The sequence below is a fragment of the Solanum verrucosum genome, unplaced genomic scaffold, assembly GCF_900185275.1.
Source record: "Solanum verrucosum unplaced genomic scaffold, falcon-dt-bn FXZP01000102.1, whole genome shotgun sequence".
NCBI lineage: Eukaryota > Viridiplantae > Streptophyta > Magnoliopsida > Solanales > Solanaceae > Solanum > Solanum verrucosum.
In genome coordinates this window covers 875,976-892,658 of record NW_026019930.1, presented here as the reverse complement: position 1 = coordinate 892,658, position 16,683 = coordinate 875,976, and the positions used below count along the sequence as shown (strand labels likewise).

The following is a 16,683-nucleotide window of genomic DNA, read 5'->3' as shown; positions in this document are numbered from 1 at the left end:
TTATCTTTGACTTTTCATTCTACATTGCCTTATTATAGTTTTGTAAGGTATTTACTGGTCCAAGTATATGAAGTTCCCAGATTCTGAAACGATATATCTAAAGCCACACAGTTAAAAGATTTTTAGACACATCTCTAGAAAGTGGTTAATTACTTGCACAAGCAAAATTGCTTCTTTCCCAACCCTCAGACTACTTGCTACCAGAGTTTTTCAAATGCAAAATCAAAGATACTACTGCCTAATTCTCTTCATTCAACTTGTCTCCATTATTAGCTTTTGCCACTATGTAATTCCAATAAGAGGTGAAGATGAAACTAGTGTTGTAAAGGTGGATGTGGGTATAGTTCTTGATATGGAAACAGTTGTGGCAAAAGTAATGCACATATCTATCTTACTAGCTCTTGAAGATTACCATGCCGCCGCTAGTCCCAGAGTTATTAGGATAAGCCCCTCACTTGAGGGATTCCAAGAAAGATGATGTTGAGGCAGCATCTGCAGGTAAATTAATTCAGCTCCATGATTTACTTCTGTTAAGCTAGCATATCTTTCTCTCTTTTCTTCTTTTTTCCCTTTGGTTTTCTGTTCAGACGATTTCTTATAGTCTGATTGTGTATGTTCAGCCATATACTTGCTAAAGGATGTTCAGGTACAAGCCATTTTTTGGCCACAAATGTCTACACAAACTGATTTTGCTATTGACTTAGGGAACTGAGTAAAAGTCCCTATCATTTCTCCAGCAACAAGTCCTTCACTTTCCGTCAAGGAAAATCCCTTCTTAATCAGAGGAGCACTTCCTTCTTCCAGCCAGACTAAAGCCATTGCAGCAATTGTTAAAAACTATAATTGGAGGGAGGTTGTAGTAATCTATGAGGATAGCCCCTATGGAAGCGGGATACTTCCACATTTGACAGATGCCTTGCTGGAAAACAGCACTTTAGTCTCCTATAGAAGTGGTATTTCTCCTTCAGACAGTGATGATCAAATCCTCAGGGAGTTGTACAAGTTGAATACAATGCAGACCAGGGTGTTCATCGTGCACTTACAATCATCTCTTGCCTCCCGCCTTTTCTTCAAGGCCAAAGAAGTCGGGATGATGAGCAATGGATATGCATGGATAATCACAGATGTGCTAACAAGTCTTCTGGACCTGGTAGATTCTTCAGTAATTGAGTTATCAATGCAAGGTGTTCTGGGTGTAAAATCTTATGTTCCAAGATCAAATGAGCTTGACATGTTCACCAAGAGATGGAGAAAGAGATTTCGTCAAGTGTATCCAGACATGGATCCAGTTGAACTCAATGTTTTTGGGCTATGGGCATATGATAGCATCACCGCATTAGCAAAAGCAGTAGTGGAAATGGGCAGCACTGCTATCCCAAAATTGAAGAAACCGGACACTAGAGAGAACTTAACAGACCTAGATGCACTTGGAACCTCAGAATTGGGATCTCTGCTCCTTGACTCTATGCAAAACACAGTGCTAAAAACAGCACTAAGTGGTGAGTTCCGTCTCATCAATGGAGAATTGCATCCATCTCCATATCAAATTGTGAATATAGTTGGGACAGGACAGAAAAGCATTGGATTCTGGACAGAGAAGGATGAAATTTCATATAAACTGGAGATAGATGGTAAAACAGCTAAGAGTAATAAAAAGCAACTAGGAGCCATCATTTGGCCTGGTGAATCTACTATTTCTCCGAGGCTGGGAAATACCCACAAGCGGGAAGAAGCCAAGGGTTGGAGTTCCTGTCAAAGGAGGGCTGCAGGAATTCATTAAAGTGGAAAGAGATTTAAAAACACAAGCAGTTACTGCAACTGGTTTCTGTGCAGATGTCTTCAAAGAAGTCATCCAATCTTTGCCTTATGCTGTCCCTTACGAATTTGTTCCAGTTCCAATAACACGTAGCCCCAATTCTCCAGGATATGATGATCTTGCTTATAAGCTCTTTTTTGAGGTAATATCTAATCCTTGTTTGAATTAGCCTCTTTGGCGGAATACCTTACCCACATGCTCCCTTTGGATTTTCTTATTTTGCTTTTTCTTTGGCAAAAGCACTGAACCAACCATTGTTTACTTAAACCAGAAACATGATGCAGTTATAGGTGACGTGACCATTTCAGCGAACCGATCCAAGTATGTGGATTTCACATTACCTTTTACAGAGTTAGGTTTTTCTGCAGTTGTGCCAGTAAAGGATGATGACAGGAAGAGTGCTTGGATTTTCGTGAAACCTCTAAAGAGAGAGCTTTGGATGACAACTGGAGCATTCTTTGTTTTCATTGGTTTTGTTGTGTGGGTACTGGAGCATCGTGTAAACAAAGAGTTTCGAGGACCCAAATGCAAGCAAGTTGGGATGATATTATGGTTTTCCTTCTCAACTCTCGTTTTTGCTCATAGTAAGTCTCTAACTCAAAGCAAATTATAGATGAGAACTTTAGAATTTCTCAACAAATCATATATATGGCTGGTTATTGCAGGAGAGAGGGTAACAAGTAACTTGACAAGATTTGTGCTGATTGTGTGGGTTTTCGTGGTTCTGGTGCTGACATCAAGCTATACAGCCAGCTTAACATCTATGTTAACAGCACAAAAGCTTCAACCTACTGTAACAGACCTCAATGATCTCATCAAGAATGGAGAATATGTAGGGTACCAAAAAGGTTCCTGTGTCAAAGATGTCTTGAAGGGCATGCAATTTGACAGCTCCAAATTTAGGAGTTATAGCACATTGGAAGAGTATAATGATGCACTCTCAAGGGGTAGTAAAAATGGAGGTGTAGGTGCAATTGTTGATGAACTACCTTATCTCAGACTCTTCCTCAATAAATACTGCAGGAAGTATACTATGGTTGGTCCGACTTACAAGACTGCTGGTTTTGGATTTGTAAGATTCTCTCTGCGCCTGGAAATGTTCCATAATTGAAATTATACAATCCACGGTAGTTCACTCAATCTAGTCTTTTATTATCACACAACTTCTTACGGGCATTTCCAAAAGGATCACCTTTGGTACCAGATGTATCAAGAGCAGTCTTGAAGGTGATGGAGGGAGATATGAATAACATAATTCAGAAATGGTTTGGGAATGAAACAGATTGTCCACAGAAAGATATAATGGATATAACATCTGATAGCCTCACGCTAGACAGTTTTAAGGGACTTTTCCTCATAGCTGGTGTATCAGCAGGTTCTGCTCTTCTCCTATTCTTCCTCAACTTTCTTTATCAAAATAGAGAAATCTTAGTCACTGATGATTCAATATGGAAAAAGTTTTCTGCAATAGCAAAAATTTTTGGTGAAGAGAAAGGCAACTCTAATGTTAAGTCAGAAAATCCATTTGAAGGCAATGTTAGACAAACGGCTACACTGTTCGCAGCAAGTGAAACTTTCCCTGAAGTATTGCCCAACCCTCCTTTTCAAAGCCTAGACATCAGAATTTCCGACTGCCTAGGAGCATCCCCTGCACCTGTAGTGTTGTTCTCTACAACAGAACCTGGAACTCCAGTTCATGAAAACTGAAGAGAGATTGAATAGAGCCCTACAAGAGATTGTACAGAGATGAGCTAACTTTACAGTTAGTTTGACCAGAAGACATTAAAACCATCTCTCTTGGCCATAATATTTGTATGGCATAGTACTTAAATATGCATTTAACTTGGTCACATTTCACATTTATGCTCTCCAATTTTGGGTATGCACAAGTAGACACTTAATTGTATAAAGTTGAACAAGTAGACACATGAGTCCTACATGGCATTATCCACATAGGACCACCATGTATGACGCAAATTGCCATGTAAGATGCCACATAAGACGTTTGTGTTATTTGTTCAACTTTTTACAAGTTTAAGTGTCTATTTGTGTACCCCAAAGTTGGAGGACATAAATGTGAGTTGAGGCAAGTTAAAGAGCATATCTATGTTTCATCTATTTGTATCAAGAGCTGGCTCTAGAATTTAGATATGATGGGTTCAACATTTAAGTTCATAAGATTGAATTCATTGCACTTCTGAAATTATGAGTTAAGTATCTGGAGCTGACGGAACCGTCAGAATCATTGAAATTCTACTAGTCTTCCACTTATATTAACGTTCCGTGTTGAAATTATTGTATTTGCTTTATATACTTGACTTTTTATAAAAAGTATATGGGAAACAGTTTCTCACACCACCCTCTCCCGACCTCACCCCAGTGGGGTTACACTGGTTATGTTATTATTAAGTCGAAATTAGTGGTTCACAAGTTGAACCCAAGTAAATAAGGAAGAATTTGCCTCTATTTTCCTAAAGGTTTTGCAGGTGGCAAATGAAAGATTTCAAAGGAATAGGAACAACCATACAAACATTTCTGCAGCTATGACAGGCATTATGTTTAGTTTTGAGATAAAATAAACCACACACAATGTCGATTACAAAGAGGAAATTAAAGATAGTAGACCACAAAACATGAAACAAGAGAGGATCATTTAGGTTAAACTCTAACTGCCAAATATATATACATATACAAACCAAGAGAAAATTGTTGCACCTTGAATAAGCATTTAAAGGATCAAATTGTGTTATTTTAAAATTGTGGAAGAAAGAAAAAAAAAAATGTACCGTATTTCAGAAGAGAAACATTATTATCTCCTCTTATCTGTAGTGAAATATGTGGCTGTCCTGTGCCCTCAGCACAACTGTTATTCCATTGTTTGCATCTAATTCTGGATTCTCTGCTTTCCGCACCTAACAATGTGTATTACTCCTCCGTCCCTATTTACTCATCAAATACTCATTATTCCTTTTTTACTTGTTCAAATTTGATTTTTTACTAGTCTTTTTATACTTGTTATTTTTTGACAAATCAAGAAAAGATAATATTCTTTACCTTTATTATATCCACAATTTAGTTAGATAGTTAATGTTTTTGAAAAAGTAGAATTAAATCAATTTTAAAATTCTATCAATTAATAGGGGTACGATGGTAAACTCATTAGGTTAATTATAATTTTCTTAATAAGTGTTAAATAAAAAATGGACAAGTAAATAGAGACATGGAGAGTACTTCCTAATTTGATTTCCTTTTTTACTTGCCATTTTTAATAAATCAAAAAAGGACAAATTGTTTCTTCTTATTATACCCTATATTATTTTTTTAACATTGAGTTAATGTTTTGAAAATGTAGTGAGTAAATATGTTTAAGACTCTATCTATCAATAAGGATAAAATAGTAAACTCATTATACTAATCTTTGTTTTTTAATAGGTATGTCAAGTCAAATTTGACAAGTAAAACAGAACGGAGGAAGTATTACCCTCTTTTTTTTCTTTTAGAATTTTTTTTACTGGTTTTTTCTAGTAATATCTATTATTAGACCAAATAGGCATTATTTCGATGACTAAGGTAAATACTTTTCTTCTTTTTAATATATGACTAATCTTATGAAACTTAAATTTTTATTGCTCTAAATATTGCGGGGCAAGAATTATATTTCATGGGGTGTATTGAAAAATTTCAATAATTCACGTGATATAAATTAGATAAAGTATTATCGTTTAATTAATAATTATTCGATCAAATCCGTATTCAGACTTTTAGCTTCACCTCATCAAGTGGGACTGGAAGTGTTATGGAAAAAGATGGGAACGAGTGGGAATCCAATATATTTATTGAATATTTCTTCACATGCATGCAGTTAGTAAGATTTTTATTTTGGACAGCGTAAACCAATACTACGGTAACAGACTAGCAGCGTTGTTTTGGTCCAACATTATATTTCATGGAAAGTGTTGTATCACAAAAATTATATTAATAAATAATTTATTTTATTTTCAAAATTACAAATTTCATTTTTATTATAGCTTTGGAAGATAGATTCTAAATACATTATTATTGAGTTGAATATAAATATTACATTGTTTTAATTTCAAATTTAGTTTACATATGCGTAAAATTATATAAAAGTGTATTTAAATATATAAAGTTCTCATGATAGATATAGGAAACTCCTATATGCAAACATGAATTTACGTGAAATCTTATAAATGAATCATATACTCACTTAATGAGGCTCCATCATTTGCCTAAAAGAGAAAACAAAGATAAACATCATATTGCCTTATGCACTTAGGATGTTCTCGATAAAAAAATAAATTATTCATGTATAAATTTTTGTATAACTTATATGATGTTTGACATGTAGATAGAAAATAAGTTATTCATGTATAAAATGAATACAATGTTGGATTGACTTATGCAGATTTTTGCATAACTAATATATACATAAGTTATGAGAAAATTTATATATTGTTTTATATAAGTATTAGTGTCTTGCAGTCTGTGGCGTAGCTACATTGTTGTCAGGGTGTCCAATTGGACACTCCTCATCGAAAAAATATATTGTATATACAAGTAAAATGATTAAATAACATATTTTGGACACCCTTAACACAACAAGCTATTGTAGTCGAGTGGTTTAGACGCTTGTAATGAGGCAGTCTGGTGTGTTTGAATCCCACTAGCAACAAATGTTTTCCATTTTTTGAAAAGAGGTTTTGTTGTACTATTTTTGGACACCTTTGTAAAAAATTTGGCTCCTGCTTGCAATTTAAAAAAAAAGGAAGATGTAGCAATATCTATCCACTTTTTAAGTCGTGGCTAGTGCATATAACCTTTTTTTTATTTCACATTCGGTGTTTGAAGCCCACTTTAAACCCTAATGGGATTCATTAGAATCACGCGGCTTATTTGGGCCGGGGTGACTAGTGCCTATCACTTTCTACACCATGTTGCATGATGTATTTAATAGATCATATTTGTTAATATTGTCTAACAGAAAAATGGGTCTCTTGAAATGTCAATATAAATTACGTGGACAACAATAAGGTGTCGACTTAAGCCTCATATATTTTCTTTTCAACATCATATTGGCAACTTACTAAGCAACTTCCTAATGCAAATGAATCAATATCGATGCAGTATTTATCGTTTACTTCTTGACCGCGAATACTAAAAGCATAATGGAAGACGGGATGGACTTTTGCCCCCAATTATGGTATGGAGTATGAACTCATATTAGTCAAGCTCTTTACTGATTCTGAAATCTATAAATTCACTGATTCTGAAAAACTTTAGAGAATATCTTTGTAAGTTGGTTACTTGCACAAGCACAACTCTCAAAATGAGAAGTTCAAAATGCCACTTCCTAATTGTTTTGATTCAATTTGTGTCCATCATTAGCTTTTACCACCATATGATGCCAATAAAAGGTGAAGATAATAAAAATAGTGTTGCAAAAGTAGATGTGGGCATAATTCTTGATCTGGAAACAGATGTGGGAAAAGTAATGCACATATCTATCTTACTAGCACTTGATGATTACCATGCCACCGCTAGTCGCAGTGCCATTAGGATAATCCCTCACTTGAGGGATTCCAAGAAAGATGATGTTGAAGCAGCATCCGCTGGTAAATTCAGCTCCTTGATATACTTCTCTTAACCTAGCATGCATATCTTACTTTCTTTGCTTCACGAGTCACTAAAATAAGTACTTTTGGCTTCCCAGAAGCTTGAACAAACAAGCTATCAGACATACTCTGGTAGTTAGTTATTCATGCCCTATCAATTTCTTACAGTCTGATTGTGTATGTGCAGCCATATACTTGCTAAAGGATGTCCAAGTACAAGCTATCTTTGGGCCACAAATGTCTACACAAACTGATTTTGTGATTGACTTAGGGAACAGAGTAAAAGTCCCTATCATTTCTCCAGCAACAAGTCCTTTACTTACAGTCAAGGAAAATCCCTTCTTCATCAGAGCAGCACTTCCTTCTTCCAGTCAGACTAAGGCTATTGCAGCACTTGTTAAAAACTTTGATTGGAGGGAGGTTGTGGTAATCTATGAGGATAGCCCCTATGGGTCAGGGATAGTTCCAAATTTGACTGATGCCTTACTGGAAATCAGCACTTTAGTCTCCTATAGAAGTGTTATTTCTCCGTCAGCAAATGATGACCAAATCCTCAGTGAGCTATACAAGTTGAAAACAATGCAGACCAGGGTCTTCATTGTGCACTTGAGACCATTACTTGCCAAACGCTTTTTCCTCAAGGCAAACAAAGCCGGGATGATGAGCGATGGATATGCATGGATCATCACAGATGTGCTAACGAGTCTTCTTGACTCGGTAGATCCTTCAGTGATTGAGTCATCAATGCAAGGTGTTCTTGGTGTAAAGCCATATGTTCCACGAACAAATGAGCTTATCAATTACACCAAGAGGTGGAGAGGGAGATTTCGTCAAGAGTATCCAGACATGGACATAGTAGAACTCAATGTTTTTGGGCTATGGGCATATGATGGCATCACCTCATTAGCAAAAGCAGTAGAGAAAGTGGGTGGCACTGCCATCCCAAAATTCAAAAAAGCAGATAATAGAGAGTACTTAACGGACTTAGATGCACTTGGAACCTCAGAATTGGGATCTTTGCTCCTCCACTCTATGCAAAACACAGCGCTAAAAACAGGTCTAAGTGGTGATTTCCGCATTGTTGATGGAGAATTGCAGCCTTCCCCATATCAGATTGTAAATATAATTGGGAAAGCAGAGAGAAGCATTGGATTCTGGACAGAAAGGGATGGAATTTCGTGTAAACTGAAAACGAATGGTAAAACAGCAACCAAGTGTAATGATAAGCAACTAGGAGACATTTTTTGGCCAGGTGAATCTACTATTGCTCCAAAAGGCTGGGAAATACCCACAAGTGGAAAGAAGTTAAGGGTCGGAGTTCCAGACAAAGAAGGGCTGGAGCAATTCCTTAAAGTGGAAATAGATTCAAAAACACAAGAAGTAACTGTAACTGGTTTCTGTGCAGATGTCTTCAAACAAGTCATCGAATCCTTGCCCTATGCTCTCCCTTACGAATTTATCCCATTTCAAATACTGGATAGCCCCACTTCTCCAGACTTTGATGATCTTGCTTATAAGCTCTTTTCTGAGGTAATAAAGTATCTAATCCTCATTCGAATTAGCCTCTTTGGCTGAATACCTTACATTACATCCATGCTCCCTTTAGATTTTCTTATTTTGCTTTTATTCTGGCAGAGGAAGACCAACCATAAGTACTGAAATGATCATTGTTTACTTTAACCAGAAATTTGATGCAATGATAGGTGACATAACCATTTCAGCGAACCGATCCAAGTATGTGGATTTCACATTACCTTTTACAGAGTCAGGTTTTTCTGCAGTTGTGCCAGTAAAGGATGATGACAGGAAGAATGCTTGGATTTTCGTGAAACCACTAAAGAGCGAGCTTTGGGTAACAACAGGAGCATTCTTCGTTTTCATTGGTTTTGTGGTTTGGGTGCTCGAACATCGTGTAAACAAAGAGTTTCGAGGACCTAAACGAGAGCAAGTTGGGATGATATTCTGGTTTTCCTTCTCAACTCTCGTTTTTGCTCATAGTAAGCCTCTAACTCAAAGTAAATTATATATGAAAGCTTTATATTTATCCTAGCTAGTTTCTCAACAAATCATATATATGTGGTTGGTTGTTTCAGAAGAGAGAGTAACAAGTAACTTTACAAGATTTGTGCTGATCGTGTGGGTTTTCGTGGTTCTGGTGCTGACATCGAGTTATACTGCCAGCTTAACATCTATGTTGACAGCGCAAAAGATTCAACCTACAATAACAGACCTTAATGATCTCATCAAGCGTGGAGAATATCTTGGGTACCAAAAAGGTTCCTTTGTCAGAGGTGTCTTGAAGAGCATGAAATTTGACAGCACCAAGTTCAGAAGTTATAGCACATTGGAAGAGTACAACGATGCCCTCTCAAGAGGAAGTAAAAATGGAGGTGTAGGTGCAATTGTTGATGAACTACCTTATCTCAGACTCTTCCTCAACAAATACTGCAGAAAGTATATTATGGTTGGTCCGACTTACAAGACTGCTGGCTTTGGATTCGTAAGATTCTCTCTGTATCTGGAAATGTTCCATAATTGAAACTATACTATCCACGGTATTTCACTCAATCTAATCTTTATTTTCCCGCAACTTCTTACAGGCATTTCCAAAAGGGTCACCGTTGGTACCTGATGTATCAAGAGCAGTCTTGAAGGTGATGGAGGGAGAGTTTATGAATAACATAATACAGAAATGGTTTGGGAATGAAACAGATTGTCCACGGATAGATGGAATGTCTATAACATCTGATAGTCTCACGCTGGATAGTTTTAAGGGCCTTTTCGTTATAGCTGGTGTATCAGCAGGTTCCGCTCTTCTCTTATTCTTCCTCAACTTCCTTTATCAGAACAGAGAAATCCTAGCCACTGATGATTCAGTATGGAAAAAGCTTTCTGCAATAGCAAAAGTTTTTGATGAAGAGAAAGACAACTCTAATTCTATGCCGGTAAATCCATCTGAAGGGAATGAAAGCCAAACAACTACACTGTTTGCAGAAAGTGAAGCTTTCCCCGAAGTATTGCCTGACCTACCTTTGCAAAGCCTAGATATCAGAATTTCCGACAGGCTAGGAGCATCCCCTACTGCTGAAGGGTTCTCTATAACAGAACCTGGAACTCCAGTTCATGAAATCGTTACCGCGACAATTGAAGAGAGATTGCATAGGGCCATACAAGAGATGAGCTAATAGGGTTAGTTAGACCAGATGACATTATAACTTTGTCCCTCTTTGCCAGAATTTAGATATGACGGGTTCAAAGTTTAAGTTCTTAAGATTGAATTCATTGCATTTCTGTAATTATGAGTTAAGAATTTAATATTCGTTGAAATTCTTCTAATTTACTACTTGTTCCTTGTGTTGAAATTACTGTATTTGCTTTTCATAATTTCTAATATGTTTTACTTGAGCCAAAGATCTATGAAACAAGGTAGGATTAAGGCTGCTTACACGCCATCCTCCTCTTTTCTGCTGTTGGAAACTCACCGCTTAGTCGTTCCCTTCAAACCAGTTAATGTATATGTTCATTTCAACATTTTATCTAATATCCATGCAGTGTATACATTATTACTTCGTTAAATCACTTAATCAAAGATAACTTGAATTATTTGGTGTATAATCCGATGGAAGTAAGTATTTACCTCTCTGCTTGATGTGCAAACAATATACTGAGAACGTGTAAGATAAAAGCCACGTTATATGTGCTACATAGTCTGAGACGGATATAGCTCTTTTGTATTGAGTTCATCTGAATCCAGTATTTTTTATGCGGTGCACAAATTTATGTGTAAGAAATCTCTAAAATTGAAATAAATAGTAATTATGAACCCATAATTTTAAATACGTAATGGGTTCAATGATATGTCTCAAATATCAAAACCATAGAACTTAAATTCAGGATCGAGGATCGGTCTTTGAACGTAATGGCCTTAAAATCTCAATTAGAAGATAAGCTGAGAGACAATAGCTTGTACTACTTGGTTAATATTTAGCCACAAGTTTTTAATCAATCATGGTTAGTGGTGGCAAATGAACGGGTTGGGTCAAATTTGGGCAGGTTGAAAATGGATAAACCTAAAATGAGTAATAATTCAACCCGTTCATAATTGATATAGGTAAAAATGGATTGGGTAACAAATGAGCTGGGTAAAATACTAGTTTACCCATATTTTCATGAGTAAATAGTACTCTACTTAAGAATTCAACTTGGAGAAAATACTTTAGTCTTTTTTTATATGAAAAATGTTGAAAATACTTCATTTAGTTTTACTGTAACATAAAAGTCAAAAAAAAAAAATCCTATAACTTTTCAATATAAAATAAATTTATGTAATAACAAGGGAAAAATTATTTTTAATTTCAAAGTAAATGAATATTTGTATTTTAGGACTAAAACATGTTTAATGCACTTCAAGCAATGTGAACACCAATACATGATTTGCTTATTTTACACTATTATTTATTATCCAATATAAAATTAAACAAATAAAAAAATATAATTATAATTAACAAAAGAAATGTACATTTAAAATATATATTTTTGGAGGGCCAAAGACTTTACCTTTTCAATTACAAGAAAAATAATTAGTTCTATAGAACATAAAAAGGAAGAGAAGTTACAATATTTTTAGTGATATCATGAATTTTGAGTGAATAAAAATTAGAAGCTTAACTCATTTGGCTAATCCATATTTTACCCATATTGTTATGGGTTGAATATGGGTATCAACCCATATTTTACCCATGTAAAAAGTCACTCACCCAATCCATTAAAATATAGGCGGATTGGGTGAATTACCAAAATATGGGCTCATTTTGCCAGCACTAATCATGGTGTATATAATAAAGACACGTTCAAAAGTTTAGCAGCCGGAGAAAAGAAGCATAGACTTCAACTATTCTCTTAGTTGAAAACTTCAACTTTGCTCATTCTGTCCACATTAATAATGGTTTGGACCCATACAAGTCAAGGTCTTTACTGATTGAAGTATAGCAAATTCACTGGTTCTGTACAGAATATCGTTACTTGCACAAGCACAACTCCTTGCCTAACTCTCAGACTACTTTCTACCAGAGTTTTTCAAATGAGAAATCCAAGATGCCATTTCCTAGTTCTATTCATTCAACTTGTGTCTATCATTAGCTTTTGTCACTACATAATGCCAATGAGAGGTGAAGATAATAACTCTAGTGCTGTAAAGGTGGATGTGGGTATAATTCTTGATATGGAAACAGATGTGGCAAAAGTAATGCACACATGTATTTTACTAGCAATTGAAGATTACCATGCTGCCGCTAGTCGTACTGCCACTAGGATAGTACCCCACTTGAGGGATTCCGAGAAAGATGATGTTGAAGCAGCATCCGCTGGTATATTCTGATCCATGATTTACTTCTGTTAAACTAGCATATCATTCTCTCTTTTCGTCTGTTTTTCACTTTGGAACGATTTCTTATAGTCTGATTGTGTATACGCAGCCATATACTTGATAAAAGATGTCCAAGTACAAGCTATCTTTGGGCCACAAATGTCTACACAAACTGATTTTGTGATTGACTTGGGGAACAGAGCAAAAGTTCCTATCATATCTCCAGCAACAAGTCCTTCACTTTCTGTCAAGGAAAATCCCTTCTTCATCAGAGGAGCACTTCCTTCTTCCAGCCAGACTAAAGCCATTGCAGCAATTGTTAAAAACTATAATTGGACAAAGGTTGTAATCATCCACGAGGATAGCTCCATTGGAACTGGGATAGTTCCACATCTGACTGATGCCTTACTGGAAATCAACGCTTTAGTCCCCTATAAAAGTGCTATTTCTCCTTCAGCCAGTGATGATCAAATCCTCAAGGAGTTACACAATTTGAATACAAAGCAAACCACAGTGTTCATTGTGCACTTACAACCATATCTTGCCTCACGCCTTTTCCTCAAGGCCAAAGAAGCTGGGATGATGAGCAGTGGATATGCATGGATCATCACAGATGTGCTAACGAGTTTTCTGGACTCAGTAGATCATTCAGTCATTGAGTCATCAATGCAAGGTGTTCTAGGTATAAAACCTTATGTTCCAAGATCAAATGACCTTGACATGTTCACCAAGAGATGGAGAAAGAGATTCTGTCAAGAGTATCCAGACATGGACCCAGTTGAACTCAATGTTTTTGGGCTATGGGCATATGATGGAATCACAGCATTAACAAAAGCAGTAGAAAAGGTTGGTGGCACTGCCATTCCAAAATTCAAGAAAGCGGACACTAGAAAGAACTTAACGGACTTGGACACACTTGGAACTTCAGAATTGGGGTCTCTGCTCATTCACTCTATGCAAAACACAACACTAAAAACAGGTCTAAGTGGTGATTTCTGCTTCGCTAATGGAGAATTGCATCCTTCCCCATATCAGATTGTGAATTTTATTGGGACAGGACAGAGAACCGTTGGATTTTGGACAGAGAAGGATGGCATTTCGTACAAACTGAAGATGAATGGTGAAACAGCTAAAACTAATAATAAGCAACTAGGGGTCATCATTTGGCCCGGTGAATCTATTACAGTTCCGAGAGGATGGAAAGTAGTTACAAGTGGGAAGAAGCTAAGGGTTGGAGTTACTGTCAGTGGACAGACGAACGAATTCTTTATAATAAAAAGAGATTCAAAAATACAAGCACAAGTTGCAGCTGGTTTATGTGTAGATTTCTTCAACGAAGTCATCCAATATTTACCATATTCTGTCCCTTACGAGTTTATTCCAATTCTGATACCAGATAGCCCCACTTCCCCAGACTATGATCATCTTTATTACACGGTAATACCAAATCCTTGTGTAAAATGACCTCTTTGGTCAAATACCTTACATGCTCCTTTCTGGGGACTTTCTTCTCTACTTTCTACTTTTGCTCTGACTGAGGAAGACCAACCATTAATAGTGCAATAATCATTGTTTGCCTTGAACCAGGAATATGATGCAGTCGTAGGTGATTTGGCCATTTTAGCGAGACAATCTGATTATGTGGACTTTGCATTACCTTTTTCAGAGTCGGGTATTGCCACAGTTGTGCCAGTTAAGGATGCTGATAGAAAGAATATTTGGATTTTCTTGAAACCTCTAAAGAGCGAGCTCTGGATAACAACTGGAGCTTTCTTCGTCTTCATTGGTTTTGTGGTTTGGGTACTCGAACATCGTGTAAACAAAGAGTTTCGAGGACCCAAACACAAGCAAGTTGGGATGATATTCTGGTTTTCTTTCTCAACTCTCGTTTTTGCTCATAGTAAGTCTCTAACAGTCTAACTCAAAGGAAGCTTTAAGATTTCTCATTGTTTCTCAACATATCATATGTATGGCTGGTTGTTGCAGGAGAGAGGGTAACAAGTAACTTAACAAGATTTGTGTTGATTGTATGGGTTTTTGTGGTTATGGTGCTGACATCAAGTTATACAGCCAGCTTAACATCTATGTTAACAGTGCAACAGCTTCCACCTACTATAACAAACCTTAATGATCTCATCAAGAATGGAGAATATGTTGGGTATCAAGAAGGTTCCTTTGTTGTTAACTTCTTGCTGCGCATGCAATTTGACAGCTCCAAGTTAAGAAGTTATAGCACATTGGAAGAGTACAATGATGCGCTCTCAAGAGGAAGTAAAAATGGAGGTGTTGCTGCAATTATTGATGAACTACCTTATCTCACACTCTTCCTCAACAAATACTGCAGGAAGTATATTATGGTTGGTCAAAATTACACGACTAATGACTTTGGACTAGTAAGATTCTCTCTGAATCTTTTAACTGGAAAGGTTTCATAACTGAAGTTATATTACTTCACCCAATCTAATGCACTTTTTCTCCACAATTTCTTGTAGGCATTTCTGAAAGACTCGCATTTAGTACCTGACGTCTCTAGCGCAGTCTTGAAGGTGAATGAGGGAGGAGAGTTTATGAAAAACGGTATACAGAAATACACTAGAAATGACACAGCTTGTCCACAGAACAATGGGACATCTGATAGTCTCACACTAGATAGTTTTAAGGGCCTTTTTCTCATAGCTGGTGTATCAGCAGGTTCCGCGCTTCTCATATTCTTCTTCATTTTCCTTTATCAGAATAGAGAAATCTTAGCCACTGATGATTCAATACAGAAAAGGCTTGCCGCAATAGCAAAAGTCTTTGATGAAGAAAAAGACAACTCTAATTCTAAGTCAGAAAAGCCAGAAGCCAATGAAGAAAGCCAAACGTCTACAATACTGTTCACAGCAAGTGAAGCTTCCCCTGAAATATTGCCCGATCTCCCTTTGCAAAGCCTAGAAATCAGAATCTCCGATGGCCTAGGAGCATCCCCTGCAGATGAAGGGTTCTCTATAACAGAACCTGCAACTTCAGCTAATGAAACCATTACAGAGACATTTTAATTTTGTAACTCTTGGCCTTGATTTTTGCGTCAAGAGGCAGCTTCAGAACTAGATCTGATGGATTTAACCTTGGATGGTTGTCACCTATTGTATTACTGCATTCCCTGTGTACCAATTTATGTGGCAACATTTTGATCTAAAACATTCATTGACCATTTGGTGGCTATAAATCATCTACTACATCATCTTACTTATTCTAAAAGTGGAAAGCCCCATAGTTGAAAGTTGATTTACGAAATTACTCTTCAATAGTTGATTGACAATTTTACCATACATCATTAAAAAATTACCTCTTATTAAATAAAATGTAATATATATTACAAATTACCTTTCCACTAGTGTTGTCAAAGGCGTGTTTAAGCCCTGAAACGAACCACAAAACATGTCAAGTGTTTTGCCTCACTTTGGGCTCGTTTGGTTGGTTAATAAGTTATCCCAAGATTGTAATCTCACCCTCAATGTAGGATAAAAATAACACTACAATCCCAAGATAAGTTATCTTGCAATTTTATCCCAAACAAAGATGGGATAAATTCAGCCTAGAATTAATCACGAGACTAGTTATCCTTTATCCCTCGTACCAAACGAGCCATGTGCTCTTTAGTGTCGTCATCAAGGTTCTAAGACATATTTTTCCTCACCAATGAGCATCTCCGGAAGAGACGACACCAAACGATTGATATTTCACTTTATCGTAATTCATTTCAATTTTTTTCCATATAAGTGTTATTCATGCTTATAATTATTAGTCTTGAACTAAACATATATATTTGTATTGTTTCTCTATTTGCTCCTTTCATTCAAGCCCATGTTTTATATGTGATTTGGCTT

At 36.4% G+C, this 16,683-nt stretch overlaps 2 protein-coding genes across 2 annotated transcripts; both read left to right on the top strand.

Moving 5' to 3' along the window:
• The first annotated feature begins 126 nt into the window (after nt 1-126).
• LOC125828121 (glutamate receptor 2.8-like) lies at nt 127-15,852 on the top strand. The gene is made up of 6 exons (XM_049507428.1): nt 127-302; nt 12,618-12,815; nt 12,924-14,251; nt 14,402-14,714; nt 14,801-15,207; nt 15,307-15,852. Exons 1-6 carry the CDS (start codon nt 215-217, stop codon nt 15,850-15,852), a joined length of 2,880 nt encoding a protein of 959 aa, XP_049363385.1. The 5' UTR covers nt 127-214.
• On the top strand, nt 7,159-10,634 carry LOC125828085 (glutamate receptor 2.9-like). The gene is made up of 5 exons (XM_049507389.1): nt 7,159-7,449; nt 7,637-8,979; nt 9,134-9,446; nt 9,543-9,949; nt 10,050-10,634. The coding sequence occupies exons 1-5, from the start codon at nt 7,164-7,166 to the stop codon at nt 10,632-10,634; spliced, it is 2,934 nt and encodes a 977-aa protein (XP_049363346.1). The 5' UTR covers nt 7,159-7,163.
• Nucleotides 15,853-16,683: the final 831 nt, after the last annotated feature.

What these genes read in the sequence shown, in the direction of transcription:
- LOC125828121 (XM_049507428.1), top strand. Translation starts at nt 215, where the DNA reads ATGCAAAATCAAAGATACTACTGCCTAATTCTCTTCATTCAACTTGTC. An exon ending in ATGATCATCTTTATTACACG is followed by an intron (nt 14,252 to 14,401) that starts GTAATACCAAAT and finishes GCCTTGAACCAG; the next exon opens with GAATATGATGCAGTCGTAGG. An exon ending in CGACTAATGACTTTGGACTA is followed by an intron (nt 15,208 to 15,306) that starts GTAAGATTCTCT and finishes AATTTCTTGTAG; the next exon opens with GCATTTCTGAAAGACTCGCA.
- LOC125828085 (XM_049507389.1), top strand. Translation starts at nt 7,164, where the DNA reads ATGAGAAGTTCAAAATGCCACTTCCTAATTGTTTTGATTCAATTTGTG. An exon ending in TGTTGAAGCAGCATCCGCTG is followed by an intron (nt 7,450 to 7,636) that starts GTAAATTCAGCT and finishes GTGTATGTGCAG; the next exon opens with CCATATACTTGCTAAAGGAT. An exon ending in AGACTGCTGGCTTTGGATTC is followed by an intron (nt 9,950 to 10,049) that starts GTAAGATTCTCT and finishes AACTTCTTACAG; the next exon opens with GCATTTCCAAAAGGGTCACC.